This window comes from Haliotis rubra, unplaced genomic scaffold (assembly GCF_003918875.1).
Source record: "Haliotis rubra isolate DU_JTF1 unplaced genomic scaffold, ASM391887v1 Scf276, whole genome shotgun sequence".
Lineage (NCBI taxonomy): Eukaryota > Metazoa > Mollusca > Gastropoda > Lepetellida > Haliotidae > Haliotis > Haliotis rubra.
This window is the reverse complement of record NW_025766847.1, coordinates 88,037-110,202: the sequence shown is the minus strand read 5'-3', so window position 1 is coordinate 110,202 and position 22,166 is coordinate 88,037. Positions and strand designations below refer to the sequence as shown.

Below are 22,166 nucleotides of genomic sequence, written 5' to 3'. Positions count from 1 at the left end.
GTGAACCCGATTCTAAACAAAAAAGTCACAGAATAATGTCTCCACTGTATATGATAAAGTAGTCCTCACCACTTACATCGTTATCTGTTCTCAACCACTTGTCAGAATGATCATGATCACGGAGTAAGCAAACGTTAGTTCTCCGGAGTTTATTGATACCTCCATCCAGTTCTCGGAGTGGGTGTAAGTTAGTTTCCAGTTCTCGGTGGGTGTAAGTTATACCTCCATCCAGTTCTCGGTGTAAGGTGCATAGTTCTCGGGTACCTCCATCCAGTTCTCAGTGGGTGTTTATATTGGAAAATCTAATCGAACAAACCGTCCCCTAGTCATTATCACATGCATCAGTAAGCCTTAACCGGCCACAGGAACAATGAAAATATAACAATGTTGATAATTAGGGTAAGGTTCTCGATGTAATGAGCACAATGAAAGACAAACAATATTATCTCTGACACGAAGACATCAACACGGTAACTATACAGAGTTATGTCTCACACAACGTACAGATGTATCAGTGCCTCAGGTGACTGCCGTGCAATAGAAAGTAAAAGTGAAGGTGGCCAAAGACAAAACAACGTACAATGTATATCTGGTGTCATAGTTGATACAGCTATCATAATTATGTTGTGGGCCTTAGGTTTGCAGTATGAAGATGACTGTTTTCAATCTAGTTAAGCTTTGAAAATGTGTGTAATTTTGGGGTTAAGTCAAATTGTCAAGTCATTTCCTTCTTTAGCCTGGCAGTTTGGTAGCGTCAAGTCTGGAAATGGTATGATTAGAACACGTAACAAGCCATGCATTGTGTCGCAACTTGTAACGGGTCATCGCCCTTGAAAATATAACTTCATATATTGATTCAGATGATAACTGTCCAATTATTTTGAAGGGTAAAACAGATGTATCTCGAAATATCATAATCTGTGTTTGCAATTTGTGTTAACTATGTGGATTGACGAAACTAAATATGTGTACAATAATAAGCGCGTCATATGTATTGTTAATGTCATGTACTTGCGCACTGTCACTTTACACTGTTGTATGATCATAAACCTAAATGTATTGAGCAATCCAGGGCCACAGAAAAGATTCTCAGCTCTTCAGGTTTATATCAGGTGATCACGTTGATCTCTACATATACATGGTAATAATCACGGCTTGTTTTTTTTTGTCAAAGTGTACTCCAGTATCGTCGACCGATGTTCCTTTACCAAGCGATTTGCTCGTGGTTCACTGCCCGACTCTATACGGCTGTCATGTTGTTATCCCAGTTCAAAGACTCATTCCCCCTGTGCGGATCCCGACCTCACACGTGTGACGGATGTGTGTTGTTCGTTAATGACCTCTGTCTTGAGCTGGTATTATGGAATGTGGCCTGATAGAGAGCTGAGGGATTATAGTTCCGTGTGTCGTCATTCCCAGCCTTACAACACAATGCAATACAACTCCTGAACTTTGGAGCATAGATGGCATAAATTATAGGGTTGATCACAGTTGATATTTTGGCAAGAGCCCCTGCTAACACCACGCCAATTGGCGTCACGAGGTGTCGCCATCCAAACATGTTTATCAGAGCAAGTATTGCATACGGGGCCCATGATACACAGAAGAGAAACACGATGATAAGGACTAATCGTGCAACTTTGAGCTCGAGTATTCGTCTGGACACTGTTCGATGTTCTCTTCCATTGGTAAGTATCATCTTCATCTTGCTTAGCTCTCTGTCGTGGATGTACACCGTGGCAAAGATGGAAGAGTAACACATGATGATTATCAGAAGCTGTAGTGTGAAGCAGAACACGTATATACTAATGATGAAAGACACGTTGTTGCTGTCCTTTGACTCAAAGTCAAAGGAACATACAGTAGGCCCATACCGTACATACTGCCCCCATCCCACCAAGGGCAGTGCTGCCCATATACCGGAGTATAGCCAGATGCCCAGCACCGTCCCAGCCTTGGAGCATTTGGATGGCCTTCCAGTTACTGGTTTAGTTCTCTTTATGACGCTGCAGCGGTCGATGGCCATGGCTGCAAAGGTGTTGATGGAGATGTAGCCGGTGAGGGAGGCCACGAAGCCAGTCACCTGACAAGCTGCAACAGAAGATACAGATGTAACATGAGCCTATGTTGACGATTACAAAAAGTGCGTCTTGGATGAACTTTGTAATCGATGTAATCGACGGCTGTATTATTTGTTAAGCTTTCTGAAAGTTATTCCAGTCCAAACCACATGTTTTATTCTCAACATAAGTGAGTGTCGGTTTTTTTACTCTTAAAAAAAAGAAACACACATGCGTTTTTAGCAGTTCCTTTCGATATATTTTGATAACAATCGTCATTAAGACAATTCCTATGTTTGAATCCCGTTAATCATGTCGGTTGTTGTATATTCCGACCAAACCATCAGAAATCTTCTGAGGGAAGTGGGAATTCCAGCATATCGAACAGAAATGGACCTGACCTGACTACACCGACAACGACGTGTCCATTGGTGCAACAGGGTACAGGCATGGAACTTGGGGAACTGGCGACGCCTTTGGTTCAGCGATGAATTGCATTTCCTCCTGCAACTTCGGGATGGGAGACAACGTGTCTATCGACGTCGACACGAACGTTTTGCGCCGAACTGCTTTCGACAGGTGGACAGATTTGGTGGAGAAAGCGTCATGGTGTGGGTAGTCATGTCCTACAGCGGGTGGATCTTACAGCAAATCGCTACATCGCCTCCTCACGCTTTTTAACAGCCAGAGGGAGCTGTTTCAGCACGACAACGCTGGACCCAACACAGCTAGTGTAACAGGTGCCTATCTCGCAAACGCAAACGTCAATGTCATTCCCTGGCCTTCCAGATTGCCTGATCTGAACCCGACCGAGCATCTATGGGACGAACTTTGATGGACGCGTCCGTAAACGTCACCATCGTCCTCAGACACTTGCAGAACTTGCAAACACGCTGCATCAGGAATGGCGAAGAATTCCCCAAGCAAAAATCCGGCAACTTGCGCAATACCCTCCAAGGCGGTGTCGATCAGTGACTGCTGCAAGGGGTGGTGTCACCACCAGGTACTGACCTGAGGGCCCCCTTGTGTCCACACATGTGCAGTGAGTGAACTGAATTAATAATGACAATGACAACAATACATATGTTCACCCGAATGTCGAATTTCCATCACCTATGTTCAAGCTTAATCGACTTAAATACGTTAATACATTTCCTTATTTTTGGCCTATGCGTTTCTTTTTTTGAAGCGTTTAGTTGAATAGAATACTTTATTAATAGTTTCCATATGAACGAAAGTAAAATGTTTTATGCCGCATATTTGTTTCTTGCACCAGAAATAAAAATCTATTCTGTAACACTTTGGAAAAGCATATTATATTTTGGAATACTTTCTGCCCAGAACGTAATGAGATGGTTTCAGGCAATGTCATTACCACTACATCCCGTCTCACACTTTACTCAGTGACAATAAGCAATTGGGTGTATAACAAGACCTGTAATGTAGAGACCATGTACACAAGAGCGTCTTCATAAAAAAACAAGGAAGACATTGCAGCACAGGTCGACGTTCATCATCACTCTTGGATTAATCAGTTGTACAGGGGCTCTCATCAGAGCTCAGAACTGACCAGCTTCCAGTAACCAGCTTACGTCAGTACCGTAAATCTGTGGGCAACATGTCGGTTCTCATACACATAGAATCACTCAAGCATTCTTGCAGCGATCAATGGCATCATCGCCAGCCCACCCAGGTCAGTTAATCTCAGCCCGATGGATCTGAATGTAGGACGCATTTCGTTAAACTCTACGTGAAAACCCCTTTAGGTTGAGACACACCATCTTTGCGGCAATCTACGGTTTGGCGTAGATTAATACACCATCTTTGCGGCAATTGCGGTTGGCGTAGATTAATACACCACCTTTGCGCACCGCGCGGTTGGCGTAGATTAATACACCATCTTTGCGGCAATACACCGCGCGGTTGGCGTAGATTAATACACCATCTTTGCGGCAATACGTTGGCGTAGATTAAATACAATATTACACGCGCGGTTGGCGTAGATTAATACACCATCTGTGCGGCAATACACCGCTTTTTGGCGTAGATTAATACACCATCTTTGCGGCATTACATTGACGTAGATTAATACTTTCTTTGTATACACCGCGCGGATGACGTATATGAATATTCTATCTTTGCGGCAAATTTCCACGCGGTTGACGTAGATGAAAAGTCCATGTGTCTGTGATACGTTAAAATACATGCGTAATTTCAATCTGTTATGTGCTTTTTTCTATGCATTCATCATTACATTCTCTTTAACTTTATTGTATCAGTCTATATTTATTCTACGTCTTCAAATTTCTTTCTCAATGAAAAGTCCCACTGATTTGACTGGTAAATTATACACGCAATCTATTGTGATAAGCCTGTCGTAGAGAGTGGAGGTCAATGGTGTATAACAATTGACATTAAAGGTAAAACAACATTCATCTTTGGCGTGGCATCTCAAAATGTGGTACTTCAGACGACTATAATTAGGTCGAGGGGAAATGATCCGTGTTTCAAAGTGCAAATCGATATACAAGTAAATGTCCACCCTTTGTTGCCTCATCAACCATAGCTGGTAGGACATTACCAGCCTACAAGCGATCCGTCTCGGGTCATGGTGAGGATTGTGAAAGTATACTTACACACTGGGGGTAAAGGCCATGCCCCTGTCATGTTGGCCGTGGAGAATATGGGGAAGTTCACAAGACACATCAGGAGATCCGTGCATGCCAGGCTGAAGACAAACGTGTTGGCCGACGTCCGGAGAATCTTGTACCTGAAACAGTAACCACAGATACATCCGTACACGAGTTGACCGACGTCCGGAGAATCATCAAACAGTACATCGTGTTGGCCGACGTCCGGAGAATCTTGTACCTGAAACAGTAACCACAGATACATCAGTACACGTGTTGGCCGACGTCCGGAGAATCTTGTACCTGAAACAGTAACCACAGATACATCAGTACACGTGTTGGCCGACGTCCGGAGAATCTTGTACCTGAAACAGTAACCACAGATACATCAGTACACGTGTTGGCCGACGTCCGGAGAATCTTGTACCTGAAACAGTAACCACAGATACATCAGTACCTGAGACGTGTTGGCCGACGTCCGGAGAATCTTGTACCTGAAACAGTAACCACAGATACATCAGTACACGTGTTGGCCTGACGTCCGGAGAATCTTGTACCTGAAACAGTAACCACAGATACATCAGTACACTGGTGACCGACGTCCGGAAATCTTGGCCGCTCAGTGTTGTTCCGAGAATTTTGTTCCTGAAACAGTAACCACAGATACATCAGTACACGTGGAGGTCCGCTATGTCGTTGAGGAGCAATTATCTTCTATAAAAAATCCCACCTGTTCGGAGTTCGCGTGAACCAGTGTAAACTTTATGTATACATAAGGCTTTCTGCCAGGTTATCACAAACGATCTTTCCACAAGTAAATCTTGTATTAGCTTCCGTCTTTAAACCAGTGGTGAAATTAAATATAATGCTGCATTATGAGTTTTTTCCTTCCGCTAATTCTTCTTCTATAAAGACACGGTTATTTAATCAGGTATATTTCTAAAACAGCGGTGCTGTCCGGCTGTACATTTTAACCTTCTAAGTACAGGTGCATATATGATACCGCTAGGAAAAAAAGAATCTAATAGCCTGTTATGTACCACCTCAACAGGAGATACTACTCGGTAACTACACACAGGTGCGCCGTTATTAAAGGCAGACCATGCCACAGAGTCATATATCAGAGTCATTAACTTCACGTCAGTTATTCATGCTTGCAGCAATTTGTTCAAGTCGTCTTCAGACGCTGATAAAAGAACACTATTACCATCATATACTAAGGAGAAAATAATGGTGCAATCATTACGGATGTGAGTTTTGGAATCAGTCAAAACATCCTGCAAGTCTAGATAGAATGATAGCAATAGACATTCTTTTATCCAAGTAAACACCATTTACTGGCACCCAATATTTAACAGTTAATGAAGAGCTTTTCAAGTGGTGTTGGCGGTTTGCACTTTCAATGTTTCTATAATTGACTACACAGTGTAAATATGGTTCCACGGTGGATCTCTTTCGTCTAAACTGTTTTGAGCATATGTCACAATGGCATACTCATCATCAAGCTCCAGATCATTGTGTTCTTGGCCTCCAGCACATATACAAGTGGAATGTAACACAAATGCCATATACAAATCATACATACAAATTTCACATGCGAGTTACTTTGCGGAATTAAAGATATATATAGCTATGGATGTTAATATAATTTATTCATTTCTCGATGGTTACGACGAAGAGCATGCTGAACAAGCATGCTAGACTAACATGCAATTTATCATCTTTAGAGTTTAACCTAAATTTCAATAAATGCAAGTTTGGAAATAAAGGTATTAAGGAGGAATGCATTCTTCTGTTAGATCACTAAAACATTAAGAATAGGTAGAATGTGAAACTCATCCTCTATAAATGACGGATAAAGACTATCAAGTGTCAAGGCATAGGACGCTGCCGTCCAATGTTCACCGTGATATCTGATAGTTGAAGCCGGAATCGTGAAAATATTTCCAGGTTAAACATGTAAATACAATTCTGGTTCAATTAGATACTTAATAGATATATTCATGTCATTTCAAGATTAGATTCTGCCCAAGAAATTAATGTTTGATTAAGAATATTACAAAACGACTTATACGGGCTCTGTAGTGTTCAACGTACAGGTCGTCGGTGTGGTCTTAAGTATTCCTCTGGGACAGAATAAAAACAGAATATATGTACTGCAACTCACATTACACAGTTTATGCATTGCTGATGGAGACTTCAAACATTCAGTGGAAAAATGCAAGGAGGCTTAGTATGTGATTGATGTCCATCATATTACTTCAAATATTTATCATCAGCCCTGAAGAGAACATGTACATCCTCGCTGATGTATCTGGCAGTATACGCTCTGCCTCTCTATGTACCAGCATCCACATTCAGCTACTGACAGTAATCTCTCTTCATCGTGTAACACACTATGCCATTTCTCACTACCTGCGCCATCCTCTAATTCAATCTTCATTGGAATCTCCTTCTCTCTCTCTCCACGAGGTCCATTCTACCTAGCTCCTTCCACACGTGCCAATAATGACTTCCACAAATCTTTCAGACATATTTATTACATATTCACATATTCACGCTTAGCAGTTTGAACATCCCCATTAAACTCCTTTCTCCCTAGTTATGTTGTATCCACGCTTACATGTACACTTTCTTTCTACTTCATGCATGTTATTCCAATACACACGTTGGATTTCCAGCTCGCCGTTTATTATTCCGCTCCCTCCTAACAACATATGTGCGAGGACATATATCTCATTCAAAACTAACCGAGGTAACCTGTCAGACCAAGTAGATCAGTCAGGGAGATAGTAGCAGCCACAAGTTGCACGATAAGAATATCACCATCATCATCATCAACATCATGTCTAGATCATATACTAGGAAATAAAATGATAAAGCCCGACAACAGGCACTGCCTTGCAGTAACATTTCTGGACAACATCCAAGACTGCGACATGGTACGGCATGGTAAGGCATGACGGATTCACAAAACTAGCTCAAAATGGAGTGGACGCGACGGGCAATCTTCAAACACAGCTTCCTTCAAGACAGTAGCTATCAGTAAAAAGGGAACAATCAATCTGATTCTATGTTACTGAACCACGGCGCGCCACAAGAAGCATTATAGGCCCAAGCCTGTTTGACATCATGATCAATTATATATTTGGTCAAGTCAACTCTCCTACTCAAACTTCAAATTCAATGGTAATTTAGGATCTGGGTAAAATATAACGGGAAATCACAAATATGAAACAAATATTGAGTCAGGCCTTGATGAATAGATCAAAGGTACAATAAAGTTTGGTTCATCTGTTCAACTGAAAAATATATCCAACTTTGGCAGCTCTGTTCAAACACAGGTGAAAGACTCAGTGATTCCCCGACTCTCCATTTCCAAACGCAAAATGTGTAGGCGTGATCCTCGATATGTGCCTATCCTGTAGCAAACATATGACATATGTGGAATAACATAGATATATAAACTTACAGCGGGCAATTCCCGGCACAATTTGGGGCAGTTTGACAGACACCCAAACGACTTCTACAAATCGATACTCATATGAAAAATAGACCATGGTTCTGTGACCTTTCTCTTTGCATCAAACACTGTCTAGAGCCGCATCGACTGAATATCTAGCCACGATGTTAGCCAAAGGAAAAGAACAGCTACTGGACTAGCAGCGCTACGAGGAGAAACAGAGCTCTTGTTGAAACTAAGGAGAGGGCAGGTTAGGGGGACCACTGGTGAAAACTGATATGGCAAGACATAAAGCACCCGAGACAATGCCTTGGCCCGAACACACCCTGAGTAAAACCATTTAGGATACTAGAATGTAAAATCATCCGAAGTCACAACTGACATATTACATTCAGTCACCCACGATTTCGAGAACTCCGAAACAGTGACATTTCAGTAGAAAAAAAAAAAGAAGAAAACCCACCCGAAATATGATCAATAGCTAACACTAAACTTAACTTCCTGAGACATATGCATCACATTATACACTGATGGACCCAAGAGATATTTAGACAACACTGTTGGTTACGGGATCCGTACCTATATCTCCAAAGCCCAAGTTCATTCGGTGGCTCTTCACGCTGGTGAAACATTATTCATTGTTGAATTAGGGGCTATTCATCCAGGAACTCGAACGGAAGCTACCGGAAGTAAAGGCGGTAACTGTATCAGACTCGCTTAATGCACTACAAGTCATTAGCGTCGTGAAACTTTCGGCCAAATACAATCAATGTTATTCAGTACGAGTATACAAAACTGTTGGGCCTGGGGAAACATACAGGACTATATATTTGATCCCGTCTCACATAGACATTCAGAGAATTGCAAACAGGACACACCAGGGAAGCAAGGTGAAGGCGAATCGGAGTCAACCTATGTCCTTCAGCAATGTATATTTATCCGTCTAATCTTCTAGCAGCGGGTTCGTCATTTGCGTTATGTCCATCAGTTCTATCAAATATAATATATATATCCTAACAGCTGTTTAATTATTCATCACTTCTGATTAGCGAAAGGCTAACCAGCACCGGGTTTGTTATTCCGACTTGGAATAATAAGTATTAGATGCCTAAATCCCAGCAGATTCGTGTTTCGTTGTTCGTTGTTCGTAGCCGCGGGTTCGTTTTTCAAAGCCTGTACATGAAACATCTACATTGGTGTGGTCATATACACTGAAATTCATGTATTGAAATACAGCAAGGTTCCTTTTACAGGTTCATCACTGTGCATAAGCTTCTTAGTTATTCATCATCACTGAATAACACAAATACACGAACCCGCTGGTAACTTCTGGCTGCCATACATATTACAGGTCCCAAAACAAGATGATTTTCTTCAGAATCTCTAGTCACCCAGGGGATCCTTTTCAATTTAAACGGGTTTATTTGTTACTATCAAAATTATATATATTCAGAGACTAAGCGTTAGTCTAAGATATCGATGGCGGAGTTTGGTTTCACGTTGCCATATTGTTCATATATGTTGATACCTTTGCCATCAAGGGTCATATGACCTCATTATCCCAAAATACTATGTGTCTGTCTCAGCGAAGCCCGCAAACTGACAAGTTCCTATATGGTCATCAGTTTAATCATATTACCCTTTGCCATCTGCCAATTCTTCAGACATTAAAGTAAGAGTGGGATGGACCAGCGCACCACAATGATGTTTGGGCCAATGAGCGTTACAGATAAACATTTGTTGGGGTATTAGATATAGTGAATATTACGATACAGAATGTTTTTATTGTAATAAACATTCTTGAAAATATTTCTATTTCAATGCTGTATTCAGCCCCAAATATGCATGTGTTGGCAAGTTCTCCAAGTCCGTCGCGAGTCGAATAAGCTGCTAATGGTGACACGCCAGTAAGTTACAATAACGAGATGTTGCTTCAAATCAAATCAAATTATAAATTCAAATACTCATGGGTGCAGACATGAAATATAATGATAACAATGAAAGCATGTACAGCATATACAACCTTAATATGACAGAATATATTTCCTTTTTCCAAATGCATAACACAAATATTTGTCAGTATTCAAGGAAATTCTTCATTTGAGGATGATAGCAAAGAATTAAATTTTAGCATATTGTGAAAAACATAGAATGCAACAACAGATATTTACGTCTTAATTGAATGTAGGCTGGACCGATCCGAAAGAAGTTATATTCATTGTTGTAAATTAACGCATTACCGAAGAATTCTTATGGGCATAATGCCTGCATTTCGTTAGTAAGAAACGATCCGTAAACACATGTGTGTACTCAAGCTGGGAAAGCCACTCAGTATAATTTCATCAGTTGTACCACCGGGTTATCTATGTATCTCACTGTATTAAATGGTATGGAATTAAATAGATTATGGTGATTTACAGAAATAAATTGATCATTATACACTAATAACCAGCTGTCTTGGGCTCTAGAGAGAGTTTTACGTAGTAAGATTTACGTTGCATCATGCGAAATATTAATACGCTTTTATCTTGTACACGCTTTTATCTGAAACGACGTTTCAGATCTAATTCTTGCTCCTTCATCAGGTGGATCTGAAACGTCGTGTAAAGAATAAAAAGAAGTTGTTATCCATAAAAGTGTCCTGTATTCATAACCATGAACAGATATGAAAACCATAATGATTTAGGTGTGTGACATTTGACCATGAAATAGGTGTGCAAGAGAACGGATTAATCGTGAACAATTCTCATAGCATTGGGTAACTACCGCGAAAAACTAAACAGCGGATGATGCTGTGTCACACAATATTCACTCAGTCATTCCAATGGTGTTTGTTTGTAACACTACGGATATGTAAATTATGTTATACATGTATTTACAATTATAATAATAATTGTGTAAGACATTTGATATGGTATGGTGTACTACCAGCATGTGGTGTAACTATGTGAATAAATGCGGCAAAACCCTTTCCACATCTATAACAAATGTCTGCTAAAAGCAGAATCGAATGTACTTTTCCATCTATAACATGATCGTGTGTTCGTGAGTCACTATAAAAAGGTGATGATACAAGTTGGTCGTCGCAAAAGCACTAAACGCTAAAACACTGTCATCAGCGTAATTTGTTTTCTCTATCCTAACATAAAGTTGCCATTTGTTGTAAATTCAAATTAAATCGGCTATTAATAGAGAGTGTCACCGGCGCGTATAGAGTATAATGTTGAAATGAATAGAGCGGGGTGTTTGTGTAACAAATCGTGCACAAGATCTATATATGTCAGTATTTGCAAGAAGACGTGCTGTATCTGATGACTGGGTAACAGGTTGAAAGTTTTAATGACGTTTCTGTGGTAAACATGTGATTTATGATTTTATTGCGGTGACAAATGTGAATAATTCCTCTCCCATGAGCCAAAGTAATTTGAGCTGAAAGCAGGTCCAATCGTATGATTCCGATTCCGATTGTATGACGTAAGCAATGTGTTAATGAATAGTGGTGCTAACATATGTTTGCAAAACGATAAGCGTATCCTGAACAAAACTAGGCATCATTCTATTGACTGCTACTGTGGTGGTCTCTGATGAATCAAGTTATACTGCTAAACTTAGATCCCTTCACCCCTTAAACACATTCACTCACATAATATAAACATATGCAGCACGAAACTACATAAAACGCTGACAAACCTAAAACAAACCGTGTATCCTATACGGATGCAAACCTCAAGAATGAGCTAATCTGACATGAGCCTGATGTGGGGTGGCTCGCAAGTGTGGGTATGGTGTGAACTTATAAACGTATCCAGCGCATGTTTCAACCGATGGTTGCAAGATCGGTACTTTGTACGTCTAAATACCGACTGTAAAGAGCAAATGTGACTCGTAAAAGGAGAGAGGAGCGTTTTGAAACACAAACAAAAGACCTACTTCTGCAACAAGCTATATTATTTCAAACTCCCTAAACCCTAGTCATATTACTCACTGGTTGTAACGCCAACATTTCTCCAGGAAAACATCAGTGGTATAACGAGGGTTGTTGCCTTAAAACCAGATATGCCATTCTAGTCAGTCAACTCAAGTCATTCACGAATACATGTACATTTAATAACTATCCGTATAGTAGAGACTGATACATGTTCATCCAAAAAGAATAATAGAAAACCCCATGAAAAATCATTTGAGCATTGGATGATGATGATGATGATGATGATGATGATGATGATGATGATGATGATGATGATGATGATGATTTGGAGATTTAACGTGCTCTTTCCGACATAAAGCGTATTTCGCACACGGCCATTTAGTGTTTGATCGAAAGATATGGCAACCTAAAGGTGGCGTTAGAGTAGCATGATTACATTTATATGAAATTGTTCTTGATGAACAAAGTAATTTGAAGCGTTCACTGCAAGAAGTGAGACATTGCTGTGATGACTGAGACTTGAGTGTGTGGTTTCCTGCTGATAATGCCTTAGTTCAGGTGTCCGGTGCTTTCTTCTGATGGGCACGGCTGGCGCTTGATCTGTGTCGGCAACAGCTGCGGTACAGAGAGCTGTGAGTTCCTATATCAGTTTGAGTTCTGCCGGCCATACATCAAAACATAAGCTTATAGAGAGAGATAAGTATCCACGATCTGGTACAGTCAGGACATCACCAGGGACACAAGTCCAAAAAGGATTAACTCCTAGTAAGACTTAAGGAAGACTTCAGCAGCTCACTGAAGCTTTCCAACCTACTGATTACTCACTTGATCATAACACCTGGTGTCCTGAAGTTGCCCACTAGGCACGAGGAAGTTGGTAGTATAACGAGTGAACTGGAACAGTTGTGAGAAAGTATGGCGGTGGCGTTATACGCAGTTTGGCACTATATCCAGGGAAATGTTATGGTGGGAAACCCGTCCTGACAAACTTAGAGCCAGTTCGGCGTTATAAAAATGGACATTATAACAAGGTTTTTTACGGAAAGAAATAAGATTGCAGACAACATCAAAAAATGTCTACAAGGTGAAAGCTAGGCAGATATGTTCCCTGGTCACGGTTGATTGCTGGTTGGCCATTATTACTTTTAGGCCTGTACATATATAGCTGTCTGTTCCTAATTGTTTCCTTCACCTGATGAAGGAGTAAGAATATACGTTGTGACCCTTCACAATAAAGAAGTTGACATCCATAAAACTCTTGTCTTTATGTGTATCACATCTAAATGAACTTCAAACACTATATTAATGATGTTTGATGTGAATACGTGTTTTCATTTTTTGATTATTTTGTTACCCAATAAAAACAGTGTGTGCATGAAATTTAATTGTTAATTGATATTTCCAAATAGAAGGACATGGTTTAATGTTAGATAAGTAAAAACAAAACAACAAAACCCACACTCATAATTTGAGACCTTAATAGTCAACTTTAGTGACATTTCTCCCATATTTTGCATCAACGTTGCATTGCTATGATGTCCTGGACTTAATGAAACAAACGCCATAACCACTATCAGCTATACTGTTTAGAGTAAGAAAAGCATGGCCAAATCTAACGATCTTGCTCTTTGTGTGGTTATTTAAATCATGAATAAATCATGCCTCAGTGTAATACGATCTGAAAGTAAGTAGAATAATGAGCAATTATTATTTCATGGCTTCTCCTGGTATTAAGTTCAAACACATATACGAATATACGAGTCAATACTGTGATATGTATATGGCTACAACATTATCAGATACACCAATGGCCCTTGAGCCACGACATTCTTTTACGAATAGTGAGTAATGATTTGGTGTTAGCCCACTAGACATCCAAGTGGACGATAACGTTTACTCATCAGGGATATATTCGTTAACTCAAAACATAGTTTGTCAACTACGATGTCACTTTTATATGACCTAAGGACGCTACATTTTATATCCTGCTAAACCGATACCTGTACCAACAACACTGCAAGCACCCGTGAAGATCCGGGTTAGAATTGATTTTCAGTAACCCATGGATGCTTGTCGTAAGAGGAGACTAACGGGATCGGCTGGTCAGGCTCGCTTACGTCATCGTATCCCAACTGCTTATATCGATGTTGATCACTGGATTGTCTGGTCCAGACTCGATTATTTACAGACCGCCGCCATATCGCTGGAATATTGCTGAATGCGGCGTAAAAGTAACCCATTCACACTAAGCAACGTGTTACACCCAAATGTTTAATATAAGGGCACACAAGAAGCGGATGATTGTAGGTTCGGTTGTCCCCGATACGTTTAGGTTTGTCAGCATTGTGCCGGTACTCGTGGCTGTCACAACACCTGCATTACTTCGGGATATTTCCCCATATTAAACAGACACGCCGCCATATAAGTGACATACTGTTCAAAATGCTTTAAATATCGCCTGTGTAAATCATTCTACTGTAAGATGAATATCACAAAGCATAAAGTCAACATATTCATCCAACATGCACATACTATGATGCAGGATCTATTAATATACAGTACAGCCTGACATTATCCCACGCACAGTCGTCAGCTGGATCACGAGCATCAAGATCGATTGATGTTTGTGAGAAGGTAGGTGGTCCGAATCTGACATTGATGTGATATAAAAGCTATTACACACCATAAACTTCCCCCAGAACACATAACATAGTTATCAGCGCTTCTTTCAAGTTAGCTAAAAGGTGTAGATTGCAGTGCCTGCATCAGATAAAAAGCAACCCTTACTGTAACCAGATTGAGAGCAGAACACCACTCAAGTCGACCTCTGCCAGGCATGTTGACATGCTTATCATAGAAATATCTTTCCATGCCCTGATTAGTCCTGCCTCATTAGCAATGCTGCTAGTGCTTCAAAACACACATGACAGGTGTCTGTTCACTTCGAATCACCACAAAGGTATCGTTAGTGTGTTTACATGGTGTAAATAAAACGTAAACACGTTGAATACATACGTCAACACAAAAGTCATCAAGTCTTAAGAAGCAGTATGAATGCAAACTGATGTGTTGGGCAATATTTCGGTAATGTTTCAATAATATTGCACCTGCCGCTTCAAGACACGAGTGTGCTCTGCAAGTGAACGGTTGTTATGTCCGAGCAATTACCTGGATCACAACCATAAACCCAGTTACACCCACAAACCCAGTCAGTGGCGAGTAAATAAATCAGTGAATTTGGCTTTGCAGGTTTGAACAGAGTTACATCATGTCATCTGGGCGGGGAAGCCAGCACTGATGCAGCTGTACATAGTTCACCACAATGGCGCTGCCAAACCTAGGAACAGGATCTGATACAATCTAGGCTAACAACCAACGATCATGGGTTTTTCTGCGCCCTAAGGGCAGCTCTCCATAGCGAATTAGGCGTTAAATCCATCTTACTCCCCATCCAAATCGCCTGGAAGGTACGTTCTAACAACCTCCGGCCTACTAAAATATCCAACATACCTAAAGCAAACAGCCGATGCGCTTGCTAATTACTTCTCCTTATCTTGCAAAATAACTTGAGAAAAGATAAAGCCTCATGAAATTCTTCTCACTCAAAACATATGCAAACGTGTAGGAGCTATGGTAACATATTACTCTATTACTACCCAGAAACCGGAAATCACATCAAACCAGACCGTTCCACAGATCGTTCTCCCATACTTTAACACACACTGAAAACATAGTACTGTACTTAGATCTCTTTATGGGCAGATGATTGCATGGAACCAATGTGATGTCATGTGTACTGTATTTCTCACGTAAGCATGACTATTCTGTTCTCTTGAAAATGTTCCAAAGGAAAGTTCCAAAGAGAAATGTTGATTGACTAAACATTCTCTTAAACTCATCTGCAGTCAAAGTGCCACGCATGTCTTTTGTATATGCATATACGCAAACACATTCAGTCAAAAATCCCGAATAATAGAATACAAAAAAGCTTCGCGAGATCCGACCTTTAGTGGTGGTGATTAAGTTGCTTTTATCAAAAACAGACGATGAAGCATACGTCAAGCCTCCCCCTCCCCATCCCCCCTTTCCGCCGTAATCCACCTACATACAGCCCTTACGGGGTGATAGGCCCTATACAACAGCACATGGTAAAATAGACGTAAAACATTTAATCAACCCAAGCTTCTCGCAAGGATATACACTGATGATCAATTTCGTCTTCCTATCCCTGTGTTTGTATCTGAAAAAATATGCCTCACTAAACATCGTGAAAAGGTAGGGGTGTGTGGTGTGTGTGTGTGTGTGTGTGTGGTGGTGGTGGTGGGGTGGGGTGTGTGTGTGTGTGTGCGTGTGTGTGTGCGTGCGTGCGTGCGTGCGCGCGCGCGTGTGTTGGGGTATAGCTTGATGAAGCCTCAAACAACTTATGTTCGGAGAGTTTCATCTCTCGTCGGGTTTCTGAAGCAGTGTCATTGGCGATGTTGGGACCGCCATCGGAGCGCCCCGCCTCCTGGGAAACGAACCTAAGGGCTAGGTATGTGTGACATCTCCAAACGGTGACCGTGACCTCTGTCTTGTTGCAGGCTGAAGTTTTTATGAGAAATGTCTTATTTGCGTGATTCGTGCGCTTTCGTAATCACAGGTTAATTCAATAATTCAGCTGGCATTTATTAAGTACAGTCACTCTGACATAACAAATTGTGTAATGCGTAGGATTAGAGTCAAATATAAATAGACATTCCATCAGTTTTTACAATACACAAGGGGCTTCTAATATAACGGACTTAACACCTTCAAGGCTTCCTCTCTCCAAACCCTTGGCGCATTGCGTATCGGTGGAACCTAAAAGTGACTAATAGCTCTAACTCTAACTTTCTACCTTGACAATTACAAGAGCAGATTCAAAGGAAAGGTATGAATTAGCCGTATCTAAAAAATATTTTCTCTAGCGTATACAAATTTGGAATACGTATGGGCAGATGACGATGTTCATCAATATACTATTGCCCGACAAGGAAAAAGCGGGTTGCGGGCTCGAATTTCAGATTCACTCAATCACCATAGCTCTGCAAACAGGAATCCCTACTCTTCGATTGTAGCAAAGTGGTGAATAAACAAGACCTTAACCATTTGGGGATTTCATGTTACACAAGCTGAATTGAACTAAAATGAATATGGTCTTATACCCGACTCCATGTTGCTACTAGAGCTAGACTAACACTTGTTGCACGTTCTACAATGTGGTTCTTAATGGCGCACTTGTATCTTGGTGTTCATTCATCATGGGCGTTTCAAGAACATTGATCGTCAGTATCTAATAATAAACATGAAAGGATAGACAGAGTCGCCACACGCTTTATTTGAACCCAAACATCTAACTAACGGAGGACACGTCTAACTGTAACTTTTACAGTTCTGTATACAGAAGGAGACGACTACAGAGAAACAGCACGTATGCTTACTTGAGAACCGAAATCAGTGTAAGCATAGCACTTCCTTTAATGAGACGAGTAAAGAAATATACTTCGTCAGCGGATATTGGCTCCCCATGCTGTACAGAACCATCTGGTAATGGATCGGTATGAAGTAACACCAGAGATCAGATTCATTTACCGAGGATTTATGTGGGCAGGTTTTGAAAAGCCAGTAAACGAGATGCGATTAACTCTGATCTGATCAGTAATTCAGTTACATCACTACGTGTCACCATAACCTGGGAGGAACGCCAGACATAACACAGACTTTAAGGGTTTACCACTTCGTTGAACATCAACAAGCACGACAGGGTGCCCGGAAATCCTAGTAAAGGCGAATCTGCGGTTCACTTGATCACTGGATTTCGTGTTCTCTACTTTGTGCAGGTTTATCGAACGCTTGCCTTACTGCCAAGTGTACCATTTATATATGAGAAAAACGCGTATAAATATAAACCTTCCATTATCATTAGAAATATCTCTCTTCTGAATCCAGTGTAGGATTCCGACCGTAGCATCACTCATAAACATGAGGATATGGATCGGTATGAAATCCTTATATCGTCACTCATAAGCATGTAGTTCAAAATCCTTATATCATCACTCATTAGCATGTGGTTATGGATAGGTATCAAATCCTTATATCATCACTCATAAGCAAGTGGTTATGGATCGATATCAAATCCTTATATCATCACTCATAACTGACTGATGTTATATTTATGTAATCTTCGAATATCTTTTGGAGGAAATAAAGACATTCATTCATTCATTCATTCATTCATTCATTCATTCATTCATTATGGTCATGAACTGACTAATGTTATATTTATGCAATCTTCGAATATCCTTTGGAGGAAATAAAGACATTCATTCATTCATTCATTCATTCATCCAGTATGGTCATGAATCGTTATAAAATTTGTGTCATCACTCATTAGCATGTGGTTATGAATCGTCATCAAATGATTATATCATCACTCATAAGCATGTGGATATGAATCGTTATCAAATCATTATATCATCACTCATTAGCATGTGGTTATGAATCGGTATCAAATCATAATATCGTCACTCATTAGCATGTAGTTCAAAATCCTTATATCATCACTCATTAGCATGTGGTTATGAATCGGTATCAAATCCTTATATCGTCACTCATTAGCATGTGGTTATGAATCGGTATCAAATCATTATATCGTCACTCATAAGCATGTGGATATGAATCGGTATCAAATCCTTATATCATCACTCATTAGCATGTGGTTATGAATCGGTATCAAATCCTTATATCGTCACTCATAAGCATGTAGTTCAAAATCCTTATATCGTCACTCATTAGCATGTGGATATGAATCGGTATCAAATCCTTATATCATCACTCATTAGCATGTGGTTATGAATCGGTATCAAATCCTTATATCGTCACTCATAAGCATGTAGTTCAAAATCCTTATATCGTCACTCATTAGCATGTGGTTATGAATCGGTATCAAATCCTTATATCATCACTCATTAGCATGTGGTTATGAATCGGTATCAAATCCTTATATCGTCACTTATTAGCATGTGGTTATGAATCGGTATCAAATCCTTATATCATCACTCATTAGCATGTGGTTATGAATCGGTATCAAATCCTTTATATCGTCACTTATTAGCATGTGGTTATGAATCGGTATCAAATCCTTATATCATCACTCATTAGCATGTGGTTATGAATCGGTATCAAATCCTTATATCGTCACTTATTAGCATGTGGTTATGAATCGGTATCAAATCCTTATATCATCACTCATTAGCATGTGGTTATGAATCGGTATCAAATCCTTATATCGTCACCATAAGCATGTAGTTCAAAAATCCTTATATCGTCACCATTAGCATGTGGTTATGAATCGGTATCAAATCCTTATATCATCACTCATTAGCATGTGGTTATGAATCGGTATCGAATCCTTATATCGTCACTCATTAGCATGTGGTTATGAATCGGTATCAAATCCTTATATCGTCACTCATTAGCATGTGGTTATGAATCGGTATCAAATCCTTATATCATCACTCATTAGCATGTGGTTATGAATCGGTATCAAATCCTTATATCGTCACTTATTAGCATGTGGTTATGAATCGGTATCAAATCCTTATATCATCACTCATTAGCATGTGGTTATGAATCGGTATCAAATCCTTATATCGTCACTTATTAGCATGTGGTTATGAATCGGTATCAAATCCTTATATCATCACTCATTAGCATGTGGTTATGAATCGGTATCAAATCCTTATATCGTCACTTATTAGCATGTGGTTATGAATCGGTATCAAATCCTTATATCATCACTCATTAGCATGTGGTTATGAATCGGTATCAAATCCTTATATCGTCACTCATAAGCATGTAGTTCAAAATCCTTATATCGTCACTCATTAGCATGTGGTTATGAATCGGTATCAAATCCTTATATCATCACTCATTAGCATGTGGTTATGAATCGGTATCAAATCCTTATATCGTCACTTATTAGCATGTGGTTATGAATCGGTATCAAATCCTTATATCATCACTCATTAGCATGTGGTTATGAATCGGTATCAAATCCTTATATCGTCACTTATTAGCATGTGGTTATGAATCGGTATCAAATCCTTATATCATCACTCATTAGCATGTGGTTATGAATCGGTATCAAATCCTTATATCGTCACTTATTAGCATGTGGTTATGAATCGGTATCAAATCCTTATATCATCACTCATTAGCATGTGGTTATGAATCGGTATCAAATCCTTATATCGTCACTCATAAGCATGTAGTTCAAAATCCTTATATCGTCACTCATTAGCATGTGGTTATGAATCGGTATCAAATCCTTATATCATCACTCATTAGCATGTGGTTATGAATCGGTATCAAATCCTTATATCGTCACTCATTAGCATGTGGTTATGAATCGGTATCAAATCCTTATATCGTCACTCATTAGCATGTGGTTATGAATCGGTATCAAATCCTTATATCATCACTCATTAGCATGTGGTTATGAATCGGTATCAAATCCTTATATCGTCACTCATTAGCATGTGGTTATGAATCGGTATCAAATCCTTATATCATCACTCATTAGCATGTGGTTATGAATCGGTATCAAATCCTTATATCGTCACTTATTAGCATGTGGTTATGAATCGGTATCAAATCCTTATATCATCACTCATTAGCATGTGGTTATGAATCGGTATCAAATCCTTATATCGTCACTCATTAGCATGTGGTTATGAATCGGTATCAAATCCTTATATCGTCACTTATTAGCATGTGGTTATGAATCGTTATCAAATCCTTATATCGTCACTTATTAGCATGTGGTTATGAATCGGTATCAAATCCTTATATCGTCACTTATTAGCATGTGGTTATGAATCGTTATCAAATCCTTATATCATCACTTATTAGCATGTGGTTATGAATCGGTATCAAATCCTTATATCGTCACTTATTAGCATGTGGTTATGAATCGGTATCAAATCCTTATATCGTCACTTATTAGCATGTGGTTATGAATCGTTATCAAATCCTTATATCGTCACTTATTAGCATGTGGTTATGAATCGGTATCAAATCCTTATATCGTCACTTATTAGCATGTGGTTATGAATCGTTATCAAATCCTTATATCGTCACTTATTAGCATGTGGTTATGAATCGTTATCAAATCCTTATATCGTCACTTATTAGCATGTGGTTATGAATCGGTATCAAATCCTTATATCGTCACTTATTAGCATGTGGTTATGAATCGGTATCAAATCCTTATATCATCACTCATTAGCATGTGGTTATGAATCGGTATCAAATCCTTATATCGTCACTCATTAGCATGTGGTTATGAATCGGTATCAAATCCTTATATCGTCACTTATTAGCATGTGGTTATGAATCGGTATCAAATCCTTATATCATCACTCATTAGCATGTGGTTATGAATCGGTATCAAATCCTTATATCGTCACTTATTAGCATGTGGTTATGAATCGGTATCAAATCCTTATATCGTCACTTATTAGCATGTGGTTATGAATCGGTATCAAATCCTTATATCGTCACTTATTAGCATGTGGTTATGAATCGGTATCAAATCCTTATATCATCACTCATTAGCATGTGGTTATGAATCAAATGTAATGATGCCATGAGAAACACTTGAGCATTTCTTTAAACCCAATTTACAAGAGATGTGTTGCTCTAAGGTAGTATCCCAATCCATAACCTATGTTATTGTATTGAGGTATCCTTTGATGTTGCCACGGTAACAAACATAGCAACAGTCACGTGTCTCGAACAGCTGTCAAAAGCGCAATTATTCAACGTCATGACCTTCTCCCTGGTATGTAGTTGATAAGGGCTGCTTGTTCTGGCGAGGTTGCACGCCATCAGCTGGAAGATTCGCGGCTTCATCCCAGCTGACTCAAACATATAGATACTAACAGTGATGCATGCGTGCTACGCCCATTAAGTAACCAAATTGCCGAGGGAAAAGCACCTTTAACTATGATGAATGTGACAAATTCACCCTTAGCATGCCAGGAAGCATGCTTCAAAGCAAACAT

At 39.7% G+C, this 22,166-nt stretch overlaps 1 protein-coding gene across 1 annotated transcript in view; it reads right to left on the bottom strand.

The window, feature by feature from the left end:
- Positions 1-919: 919 nt before the first annotated feature.
- Positions 920-22,166, bottom strand: part of LOC124280897 (rhodopsin-like) — a 35,272-nt gene continuing 14,025 nt past the window's right edge. Inside the window, exons 2-3 of the mRNA XM_046716877.1 lie at positions 4,697-4,830; positions 920-2,091 (exon numbers count right to left, since the gene is read on the bottom strand). Of these exons, the coding sequence (XP_046572833.1) occupies positions 1,304-2,091; positions 4,697-4,830 (922 nt within the window). The 3' untranslated portion in view covers positions 920-1,303. The remainder of the gene's footprint in view (positions 2,092-4,696; positions 4,831-22,166) is intronic.